Genomic DNA, 12,450 nt, shown 5'->3' on the forward strand with positions numbered 1-12,450 from the left:
AGCTTCCTATCTGTGCACAAACAATCCAGCCTGCAATGAGAGAGCTGATTGGAGGGAGGGAAATGATGTAATGGGGACATGGTATGTCATGTCATGACTACCTCACAAACCATTACTAGGATAAAAGACCAGGAGTCCCAACAGCTGTGCTCTGTGCGGGAGAGAGAGAGCGAGCGAGAGAGAGCGAGAAAGAGAGCGAGAGAGAAGAGAGCAAGAGCGCCAGAGCCACAGACAGGGAGAGAGCGAGAGACCGAGAGAGATAGAGGCGGAAGGAGAGAGGAGAGAGGCGGTAGGAGAGGGAGAGGAGAGGCGAGTGGAGAGGGAGAGGAGAGGCGAGTGGAGAGGGAGAGGAGAGGCGAGTGGAGAGGGAGAGGAGAAGGAGGGAGGAGAGGGAGAGGAGAAGGAGGAAGGAGAGGGAGAGGAGAGGCGGAAGGAGAGGGAGAGGAGAGGTGGAAGGAGAGGGAGAGGAGAGGAGGAAGGAGAGGGAGAGAGAGAGAGAGGAGAGAGAGAGAGAGGAGAGGAGGAAGGAGAGGAGAGGAGGAAGGAGAGGGAGAGGAGAGGCGGAAGGAGAGGGAGAGGAGAGGAGGAAGGAGAGGGAGAGGAGAGGCGGAAGGAGAGGGAGAGGAGAGAGAGAGAAGAGAGAGAGAGAGGAGAGGAGGAAGGAGAGGAGAGGGGAGGGAGAAGAGAGGGAGAGGGGAGGGAGAGGAGAGGGAGAGGAGAGGGAGAGGGGAGGAGGGCGGAGAGGGAGAGGAGAGGGGAGGGAGAGGAGAGGAGGAAGGAGAGGGAGAGGGGAGGAGGGCGGAGAGGGAGAGGGGAGGGAGAGGAGAGGAAAAGGGAGAGGGGAGGAGGGCGGAGAGGGAGAGGGGAGGGAGAGGAGAGCAGAAAGAGAGGGAGAGGAGAGGCGGAAAGAGAGGGCGAGGAGAGGCGGCAGAAGGAGAGGGAGAGGAGTGAAGAGAGAGAGGGAGAGACAAGAGAGAGAGAGAAGAGAGGGAGAGACGAGAGAGAGGGAGAGAAAGAGAGAGGGAGAGAGAGAGAAAGGGAGAGAGAAAAAGAGTGAGAGTGAGAGAAAAAGAGTGAGTGAAAAAAAAAGTGAGAGTGAGGAAGAGAAAGGGAGAGAGAGGAAAAGGGAGAGAGAGAGAGAAGGGAGAGAGAAAGAGAAAGGGAGAGAGAGTGAGAGACAGACAGACAGACAGACAAGAGAGAGAGAGAGATAAGAGAGAGAGGGAGAGAGAGGAAGAAACACTGTGTGTGTGTGTGTTCCACAAGCTGTTACTTCCAACTAAGGGGCTGCCTGGTGTTTTGCATCTTCCAAAAACTCTTACAGGTAGGAGGCTCCATGATAGACTACTCTGGGGTGGGGATGGCCGAATATATGTAGGAGGAATTAGGGAGTGTGCCTTGGGGGGGAGGTGTGTATTTTTGTAGGAAATCACTGATCTAGAGATGAATGAGACATTCCTAGTGCCAGCAATAGAAGGTGGACAAGATGCTTGGTCCTCTGTCCTCAATGGGGGAGCAGCTAGGTTACAAGTGAGATCATGAGAGAGAACTTTCTTCTGTTGACTCTGGGGAGATTACTCAAAACATCTGAGACTCACTTAGAAAATGGCTTTTTCTTGTTATCCTGAAGAAGCATCTCAGTTCTTAAGTAAAAGAAAGACATCGGTCTGGGAATTGGGATGACTCTGAGCTGAGAGTCCCTGCGGCAAACCATTTCACTCATTTGCCTTCGTTTCCTCACAGGGTTGATGTAAGGATCAAATGAGATGGTATAGTGGGAAAGGCTGACAAAGTACAGTGTAAAGGACAGAAGAGAGAGGCTTCCTCTCACTTGACCCTACTTTCAGATCCTCAATGCTTAGAGCTTTCAAACAAATTTCCCTATTTCAGGATCAAGCTTAACCATAAGACAACTTGGGGCTCCCCTTAGCTGAAGAGGAGATGGGGCAGAGCAGCATCCAAGTTCCTAACCTTGATCTGACAAATTCACCTTCTGACACTGATACTAGAACCCTATCCCACTTTTCTCCAAACCACATATTAAATTCATTTAAAAAATTCTCTGCAATCTCAAAATGTATATCTACTCTATTGCTTTTATTTACTTGGAGGTGGACCCAGTTGTTCATTGTACCTGTAGAGATCCCAGATAGGTATGGAAAATCCCTTTCTTCTGTATTTTGGTAGCCAACCTGTCATTTCTTCTTAGAGAGCTGGTGTGCTTCAAGACACTGAAAGGGTTAAGAAAGGGTTGTCCCGGGTAGAAGTGCAGGTTGGAACTTTCAAGCTCTCATTCTGGCCCCCATTGTAGTTACTACTTTGCCTTTAGGTCATGTAGATTTGAGAGTATGAATATGAGAGAACTGTTAAGGGAAAGAAGCAGGGATGGGAGCCCATGGACTGTGACAAGTTTATAGGATGTTGTGAAATCAAATTGGAATCATTCTCAGAAATTGTGTGCTTTGACCAGTCTGATCTAATATTGTCATGCGAGAGCATTTCTCACTTGCTGCCTTTAGATTGCTTTTAATGATGTTGAGACATGAGAGATGGGATGGAGAAAGGAGGAAACTGGGAAAGGGACCTGTGGGAATGGATCGTTTTTTATCAAAATCTGTGGGATGATGCAAAGCAACAGCAGGGCTCTCACTAATGAGAGGTTAGGGTACTCTTGGGTTGCTTGTTACTGCTTTAGCCAGGAAAATGGGGTAGTTCTTGGAACAAGAGTTCTTAGTATTTCTTGACATTCTTTTCCCTGAGGAAATCCTTGAAAAAACCAGCATGGTGAACACAAATTGGATACTTCGTCAGGGTGAGAATTCAGCAAGCATGTAGGGATCCTTGTTCTGATATCAGTCACTGCATTAAATGAGAAAGTTACCCCCAAAAAATTCAATCTGAGAAGGGAGGGTCATAGTACATCAATTAGAATTTGCCAGAGAAATAGGGACCATCCAAAAATTATGTCAGAAGGCATAATCCTCTTGGAACAACGAGGCTATCAGAAGAGTTCAGGAGACAGGTGGACAAGGGTGAGCAAGTTGTTAGCTACGGGAGTGAAAGAAAGAAAACATGTGGAGGGGAAACAGTTGTTGACAAGATGCCTTACTCAATGGATGCTGTGAGGGGTAAGCACAGGGAAGACATTGGCTGAAAGAAAAGGGCATCTCAGAAAAGGGCCGGGGGGGGGGGTTTAGGGGAGGGGAGAGGAGAGGACAGAGAAGGGATTGTGTTTTTTCCACATTGAGATTCAGATGCAATTGGGTGTTCGGGTCAAAATGTCTGACACATATTATATGGGAATGGCATAAGAGAGCTCAAGAGAGAGACTGAGGCAGGCTCAATATACCTGGGAGTAATTTAAGCTGTATCTATTTCCATTGCGACATAGGAGGATGAGACTTGTAACTTCTTGGGACATTATCAATATTCTGGCAATTAGAAGGAGGAAACATAGCCAGAGGATAAGAGGTGTGAGTGGAATAAGAAGGGATAGTATCTTTTTTTAAAAAAAGTGATGAAAAGGAGGAGATGGGAATATAACGGAAAAAGGGAAAGAGAGAAGTAGAATCGTTTAGATTTTCTGCTATAAGAAAAAGAATCAAGAAAAAGCTTTTCCATTAGGAGGGGAAGAGGAGGAGGAGGAGAGAGGTTAAGTGAGAGAACATTTCATCAGAATTGGCTCAAATAAGAGACATCATAAATACTCAATAGAAGTACAGAAAACTATCTTAGCCTATAGGAAAATAGGAGGGGAATGGAGGGGGGTGATAAAGGAAGAGATCATGTTGGGGGAGTCAGTAGGCAGTAGGAAAACACTTTGGGGGAGAGACAGGGTGAAAGGAGAGAGAGAATTAATGGGAAATACAAATAACAATATTGAGTATAAAAAGAATTTTTGAACCTTGTTTCTTTGATGGAATATCATTGTTCTCTGGAAAATGATGAGCAGAATGTTCCCAGGGGGAGAGAAGCTGGAACGAGCTCCATGAACAAAGAGAAATATACTGTATATGAAATGATAGCAATGTGCTGGGGCGGAGACCAGTTGTCAATGTTGTTGTTGTTCCCAGTAACACAATTGTTCACAACTACTTTGAAAGGCTTATGATAAAAAAACATTCAACCCATTCATAGAGAAGGAATGATTATGTCTGAATACAGCTTGAAGCACTCTCTTCTAATTCCCTCTTTCTGTATTTTTAACTAAATTTCTCTTTAGGTTTTTTATTTTCATTAGGGTCGGAGGTCTATGTTTTATTTACAATTTTTACGGGAAAGTTTTGGATAATTTCAAATATGACTTCTTAATTGTGAGTAAGAATGGGTGAAATTTGAAACTACAAAGCAAAAACCTTAAAAACAAATGTAAAAGAAAATCTTTTAAATGTAACTTGGGTAAATAACAAAATTAATTACAATTAAATAAAAAAGATCATTCACTTTGTACTTTGGAGGTTATAATAGTAATTTTGCATTTCAATTAGGAAAACTCAACTGAATGTGAATGTGAGAAACCAGAGTGCAGAGAGTTTAGAAGAGAAAGGGGGGAGAATAAGTGGATGCCACAGTCAGCAAACATTTATTAATTATCTACTGTGTGAAGCTCCATACTAAGTGCTGGGGGCTTACAAAGAATACCGCTAGCCAGGCACTGGCCTGGAGGAGTTCCCAGTCTAGGGGAGTGAAGTGTTTTATCAGAAAAACTGGAAGTAATGAAATTGTCTCTTGGGCTTCTTCCCATTATGCAATGAGGGAGAGCATAGGCAAGAGCACATTGACAAGGGTCCACTTGTTCCCCAAATCCAGGTACACTATTGGTAGATCATAATCCCAGAGCTGCTGCCATCTTCCCCCCCACCCCCCACCCCCCACAATCTCTTCCTGATTCCTTCCCCTTTGTTCATATGATCCTTTCTTCATTCACAGACTTGGTCCAGGAGCAGCGGGCAAAATCAGTGATGTTCCGAGGTCTCCATCCCCGTATTGTCCCCTTGTCAGAAAGGAGCAATGAGAAAGTGTCCGACCTCGAGGGCCAGGGAAACATCCTTTCTACCCAATCAAAAGGGAAGGGAAGGATTGGGGATCCAACATGGGTCAGGAGTTTGGCCTTCGCGGCTCCTCCTATGACCCAGGCAGTGCCTCTGCTACTGATAAATCTGCCCCCAACCACCACATCCTGCTGTACCTGCCCTCGCAGCGCTGTCTGTGTTCCTCTCCAAAGGACCACAAAAATATATCCCAGGCCGGACACAGATTCTATGACAATATCCAAGGATGTCTTGGAACCTTCCTCTGATTGGCCCCAAGGAGAAACCACTCAAGTCTGTCCTAAAAATGCCACTGTGCCTCCAAAAAGGACTTCCAAAGTGCACCCTGCCCTGGCCAGGGAATCTGAGCTATTCTCTCATAAAAGGATCCCCAACGGCCACTCTGCCCTGGCCAGGGCACCCAAGTCAAGCATCAACATTTTATTGGAATCCTCCTCCCAGGCGACCGAGGGAGAAGTTTCAGAACCAGGCAATCCTAGCAAAGCCACTTCTCAGAGAAGAAGGAGCTCCAAAGTCCACCCTGCCCTGGCCAGGGAATCTCAGATGTGCCCTCAGAAGAGGGCCTCCAAAGTTCACTCTACCCTGGCCAGGGTATCCAAGACATCCTTGGATATTGCATCTGACCCCTTCTCCCAACGAACTGAGGGAGAAGCTTCGAGAATACAAGGGATTCCAGTCTGTTCTGGCCAAGCCACTGTTCCAAAGAGGATCCCCAAAAATCATCTTCCTGTGGTCCCTCACTGCAAGCCATCTTCTCTGAAGACAGACCCCGAACCCTCCACCCCAAGCTCCCAGGAAAAACACTCTGGACCTAAAGAAGCCCCACCCTGGCCTAGAAAAATAGCCTGGGCTCCTCTGAAAAGAACCACAAAAAGTGCTGCCATGGCCCCTCCATCTGAAACTCCTAAGACTGTTCCCCGAACCTTTCACCCCAAAGCCCCAGGAAAAACATTCTAAACCCCTCACAGCCACCCCACGCTATCTGAGAAAAACAGCCTGGAATCCTCCAAAGAGGGCCACCAAAATTTGTCCTCCTGTGGTCCCTCAATCCAAGCCATCTTCTCCCAAGGCAGTCTGTGAATCCTCCACCCCAAGGCCCCAGGAAAAACATTCTGGACCTCTAGAAGCCACCCTACCCTGTACCAGAAGAACATCCTGGGCTTCTCCAAAGAGGACCGTCAAGATTCTGTGGTCCCTCAATCCAAACCATCTTCTCCCAAGACAGTCCCCAAACAATTGGAAGACTCGGGGTAGTCAGGGCAAACAGAGACATTAAAATCAAAGATGTGGGGTAGTCAGGGCAAATATAGACATTAAAATAGAAGACTTGGGGGGATAGTAAGGGTAATTATAGACATTAAAATAGAAGACTTAGGGTAGTCAGGGCAAATATAGACGTTAAAATTGAAGACTTGGGATAGTAAGGGTAATTATAGACATTAAAATAGAAGACTTAGGGTAGTCAGGGTAAATAATAGACATCAAAATTGAAGACTTGAGGGGGGGTATAAAGGTAATTATAGACATTAAAATAGAAGACTTAGGGTAGTCAGGGCAAATATAGACATTAAAATCAACGACTTGGGGTATAACAAGGGTCCTTCAGATACAACCCAAAAAGATGTGAAGAAAGCTATTGGGCTGGAGATGAACCTGTCTGAGGTGCCAACACCTCCAGGCAAAATGCAGAGAAACAAATGTGGATTCCCCCTCCCCATCTTTCTCCTCCCTCTCCCCCCTCCTTCCCCAGCCTAGCTAGAAGTTGGTTGGAACTTCAATAGGAACCACAAAATTCATCTTCCAGACTTTCAAGTTGAGGTCTGACGCCTAAAGCCTGAGTGAAGCTGGACTGATTAGGATGGCAGAGCCAAGATGGCAGAGGGGAGACATGACTTTTCCTGAGCTCTCCTGCATGTCCCTCAAAATAACAGCAAATCAAGCCTCTATTCTGGATTTGGAGTGAAAGAACCCACAAATATTTGGAGTTAAATAAATTTCCAGCAGAACATAATTTGGAAGAATGTCAGAAAAAGTCTGTTACAATCAGGCACTGAGGGAGGCAGCCCGAGCACATGCAGTACAGAGGACCAGAAAAGAAGCCTGGGCTCCTCCAAAGAGGACCCCCAAAATTGTCTTCCTGTGGTCCCTCAATGCAAGCCATCTTATCTGAAGGGAGTCTACCAAAAGGAATCTACAGCAGTGTTGGCTTCTCTGAACTGGTTGTAAGCCAGTAGATCAGCAGATAAGCTGGACGTCTTCCAGCTTCCTAATACAAAAATCAAATAGTGAGCCCCTAAACCCCAGAATATTGCAGACCCTGGCCACGCACACCCAAATATTGGAAGTTAGTCAGCACTGACACAGTGCAGTTACTGTGGCCTCTAGAGGAAGCTTGGACAGTCTCCCCTTTGCCCTCAACCTTTTTTTTAAAAAAAAGCAAAAAAAACTGAATTGTTGTAGAGAAAGAGAACAGATTTCAAACCTGAGGACATTAAAAGCAGATCATCTCCATATGAAACTCCAAAGGGTGATATGAATTGTTTGCCATCTCGTAAGGCTCTCTTGGAAGAATTCAAAAATCTTAAAAGAGTCAGAAGAAAAATGGGAAAAGGAAATGAAAACTTTGCAAGAGGGTTGAGAAAACACAGAAATCATCTGAAGAAAACTATTTGCAAAATAGATTGAGTGAAATAGAAAAAGCATATAAAATCCTTACAAAATAAGATTTGACAAAATGGAAAACTTGAAAACTGAATTTGTGAAATGGAAAGAAATGCATTCAAACAAAACAACTCATTTAAAAATTCAATTGGCCAAATAGAAAAGGAGCTAAAAAAGGTAACAGGAAAATAATTTATTTAGAATTGAACAAATCCAAATGAATGACTCAATGAGACATCAAGAGTCAAATAAAACCAAAGAAAAATTGAAAAAAAGGGAAGAAAATGTAAAATACTTCATTGGAAAAACGGATCTGCAAAATAGATCTGGGAGAGACAATCTTAAGGATTATTGAACTTCCTGAAAACTCTGCTGAGCAAAGTTTAGATATCATCTTTCAGGAAATCATCAAGGAAAAACTATCCTGGTGTCCTAGAACCAGAAGGTAAAATAGCCATTAAAAGGATTCACCTATCACCTCCTGAAAGAGACCCCAAAATGAAAACTCCAAGGCACATCATAGCTAAATTTCAGAATTATTGGATCCTGGAAAAAATATTGCAAGCAGCCAGAAGCAAACAATTCAAATATTGAGGAGCCATAATCAGAATCAATCGAGATCTGGCAGCTTCCACCTTAAAGGTTCAAAGGGCTGGAATCTGACATTCACCAAAGCAAAGGAACTTGCTCTGCAGCCAAGAATCAACTCTCCAGCTAAACTGAGTATTATCTTTCAGGGAAGAAGATGGACATTGGATGATACAGGTGAATTTCACTTATTTCTGAAGAAAAGACCAGAGCTGAAGAAGAATTTTGACCTCCAAATACAGAACTCCAGAGAAGCATTAAAAGGTAAAAGGAAAGAACTCTTGAGAACTATCTCTATTATGAGTATACTTAGAGAGTGTGGGTATAATTTGATTTTATTGGGATAATATGAAAAAGCAACTAGAGGTAGAAAAGGGATAGTATCAGAAAAAGAGGGAAACTGAGGTAAAATGAGGAAATTAATCTCATGGAGAAACAAAGACCTATTAGACGTTAGAGAAAGAAAGGAGGGGGATAAACATTGAGTGAATCTTACTCTCATCAGATCTGGCTCAGAGAGAGAATGTCACACATACTTGGTTTCACAGAGGAACTTCTCTCACCTTATAAGGAAGTGAGAGGGAGAAGGGGAAAGGAAGGGGGGGTGGGGTGTGGGGAGAGGCTAATAGAAGGGAAAACAAAAGCAATAGGGGAAAGATATAAGGGAGAAGGGGCTTAAAGGGGAAGAGCTTAAAGGGGAAGAAGGTGGTGTGGTCAGAAGCAAAATATTGTGAGGGAAGAGGGAAAAAGGGGGAAAGGAAAGAGAAAAGCATAACTAGGGCCAAATAAGATGGCAAGGAAGTACAGAATTAGTCATTTTCACTGTGAATGTGAATGGGATGAACTTCTCCCATAAAAGGAAGCAGATAGCAGACTGATTAAAAGTCAGAGTCATAAAATATGTTGTTTAAAAGAAAAACATTTAAAGCACAGTAATACATACAGAGTAAAGATAAAAGGCTGGAGCAGAATCTATCATGCTTCAGAGGAAGTTAAAAAAAAAAAAAGCGGGGTAGTGATCTTGATCTCATATCAAGCAAAAACAGAAATAGATCTAATTAAAAGAGATAAGAAATGAAACTATATGTTGCTAAAGGGTACTAACAATAATGAAGGAAAAGCAATATTAGATAGATAGATAGATAGATAGATAGATAGATAGATAGATAGATATAGATGCACCAAGTGTATAGTATCCAAATTCCAAGAGAAGAAGTTAAGAGAGTTGCAAAGAAGAAATGGACAGGAACACTATCCGGTGGGGAATTTCAACCTTGCTCTCTCTCAAAACGAGATAAATTGAATCACAAAATAAGAAATTATGGAATGTAAGGGGCCAGGAGCTAAGGTTCCATTTCAGATTGAGTCTTACAGTAACTTGGTCACCAAAAATCCCTTATTCAACTTGCAGAGACTGATTGTCAATATAATAAATTAATAATCCAGTGACTGAAGCAAAAGGCAAACACTACTCTTTGGATTAAAAGCTAAATCTTTGAATTTAGGACAGAAAAGAATGTCCACGAGGAGACTAAATATATTTGGGAGAAAGATACATGAGATAATGCAACAATAAACTTTGATGTGTATCTCAACTATTTACATCTCTGTCTAAGCAACCAAAATCCGGAGCTTAAGGGCTTTAATCATTTGCATCATAGTAGATTTTGTTAGGCTATAGGAATTTTAAAAGAGTATACTTTGTATCAAACCTATGAGCATTTGAGATATATATATTTGTGTCTCTGATCAATAAACTTCACAGAGTCCATAAATAGGATTCGTCTGGCCCCGGTATGTCACATCCTTTATCTCCTACAGGAACTGACTCCACCAATGGAGGGAAATGGAATTTTAGGAAAGTGATCTATGATAGATCTTTTGAGAAAACTGAATGGAGACAGAAAGGAGTATACTTTTTTCCTCAGCCGATCATGGAACCTATGCAAAAATTGACCATGTATTAGAGTATAAAAACCTCAAAATCAAATGCAGAAAGGTAGAAATCAGAAATGCATTTTTCAGATGATGCAATAAAAAATACATGCAATAAAAGACCAGGAGAAAATAGATAAAAAATTAATTGGAGGGGCAGCTAGGTGGCACAGTGGAGAGAGCACCAGCCCTAAAGTCAGGAGGAACTCAGATATTTAACTCTTCTTAATCGTGGGACCCTGGGCAAGTCACAACCCCAATTGCCTCAGCAAAAAAATAAAAAATTGGAAACTAAATACTCTAAATCCACAGAATGAATGGGTGAAACAACAAATCAAAGAGAAAATCAACAAAGTCATCCAAGAGAATGACAATGAAACAACATACCAAAGTTTGTGGGATGCAGCCAAAGCGGTTATTAGGGGGAAATGTATATTTCTAGATGCTTACTTGCAAAAATAGACAAATCCATGAATTGGATTGACAACTTAAAAACTAGAAAAAGCCCCCATTAAATACCAAATTTAAAATTCTGAAAAAAAAGAGGGGAGATGAATAAAACTGAAAATAAGAAAACTATTGAATTTAACAAATAAAATTAAGAGATGGTTTTATGAGAAAACCAACAAAATAGATAAAACCTTTAGGTAATTTGATTAGAAAAAGGAAAGAATAAAATCAAATTATCAGTCTCAACAATGAAAGGGGAGAATTTTTTGCCAATGGAGAGGAAATTAGACAATAATTAGGAGGCATTTTGCCCAACCTTTACATCAATATATTTGATAATCTAAATGAAATGGAGGACACCCACAACAGGAATCTGTGTGCAATGGGATGCTGACCCAAATGGGGCTACTCAGAAGCATCTCCAGGTACAAACAGAAAGCATAGATTCTGTCCTTGCAAGGAGAGGTCCAAGCACATCAACTGAGCAGCCCAGCATGGTGTAGGGACCCAGGACAGAAAATGGGAATGGGTTAAATAGCAAAAGACATGGATCCATTGGATGAACTGAAAAGTAACCATTGACCAATGACCAATGATCAGTAATGCTGTCTAGGTTCTGTGGCTCAGGTGACTTCATGAAATTTAGGCCTAGGGCCTGACCTTCTCTGTCTTCTCAGAATAGGGATCCTGTGTCTTCCTGAAACTTAGGCCTAAGGTCCCTATAGCCTCTGAGAAAACTTCCCCTGGTCCCTTTCAGTCCCTCTTCCTTATTTCATACCTTTGATGGTATATTTCATACCTTCTCACCCCAGTCCTGATACATTTCTTCCACCAGGACATCGTTATTATCTAGGCCTTCAGGCTCCTGCCTCTCTTCAGGATCAACTGTTACTTGCCCTCCCCCCTTCAGAACCAACCCCCCACACTTCAGTGGGAGTTTTCAGGAACCATTTTAGCTAAGAAATCTTGGTCCTTTCTAGTGCTTAAAAATCTATAACCAAGCAGGTGCTAGGATAATGGCACTTAAAGCAATGAGCAGGAGTCAGAGACGCCACTTCTACAGGTTCCCACCACTTCAAAAAAGTTGAGTTTACTAGCAACTGCAAAGATAACTAAATCACTTAATTATATAGAAAAGTTTCTTGGCTTTTATTCTTTTCAAAATTTATGCTTACCTTGCAGTTAATTGAAATGTATTAATGCTTTTTATAGAACTGCTTTGTTTTAGAAAAAAACCAAGACTATCAAGGTTCACCTGTGAGGAAGAGCTTCCTGGTACCCAGAAAATGGACCAAGTTAACAGCCAGCACTCTTAAGTCAGAAGAAGGTATATTTATCAGGATTAAATTATAGCTCTTTTTACACAAAAAAAAAAAATCCAAAGAAACACCCAGTTGTCCCCTGGCAGATTACATCTCCCCCAAAATATTTAATGAAAGCTAGCATTTTAAGGTTTATAAAGCACTTTGCATGTGTGATCCTCATTTTAAACTAGCAGGTATTATTATCCACATTTTAAAAACAAAGAAACTGAGGAAGAAGTTAAATGACTTGCCTAGCTACTAAGTATCTGGATAGGATGCAAACTTTAATCTTCCTGAATCCAAATCAGCATTTTATCCACTAAACCATGTTAAATTTCTTAAATTATTTACTTCTCTCCTTCCTATACAAATCATTTTAATTGTTATTTAGTGAAATCTTACAAAGATCATGACAGGTAAATTTCCAGATCCAATGCATTTCATTGTAAATTAAATGTAAC

General features: G+C 42.1%; 1 protein-coding gene across 7 annotated transcripts in view; it reads left to right on the plus strand.

The window, feature by feature from the left end:
- Window positions 1-1,068: 1,068 nt before the first annotated feature.
- LOC127564049 (uncharacterized) overlaps window positions 1,069-12,450 on the plus strand; it is a 114,835-nt gene continuing 103,453 nt past the window's right edge. For 2 of the 7 annotated variants that reach the window (XR_007954183.1, XR_007954180.1), the window contains exons 1-3: window positions 1,182-1,324; window positions 4,930-8,564; window positions 11,898-12,012. Coding sequence is in view for 1 of the 7 variants with exons in the window: in XM_052000300.1 (XP_051856260.1) it covers window positions 4,962-6,008 (1,047 nt within the window). In the remaining 6 variants the exon portion in view is untranslated. Of the gene's footprint in view, window positions 1,325-4,929; window positions 8,571-11,897; window positions 12,013-12,450 lie in introns of those variants that run through there. The other 5 variants (XR_007954181.1, XR_007954185.1, XR_007954182.1 and 2 more) reach the window with 5 other exon arrangements.

Source organism: Antechinus flavipes, chromosome 5 (genome assembly GCF_016432865.1).
Source record: "Antechinus flavipes isolate AdamAnt ecotype Samford, QLD, Australia chromosome 5, AdamAnt_v2, whole genome shotgun sequence".
Lineage (NCBI taxonomy): Eukaryota > Metazoa > Chordata > Mammalia > Dasyuromorphia > Dasyuridae > Antechinus > Antechinus flavipes.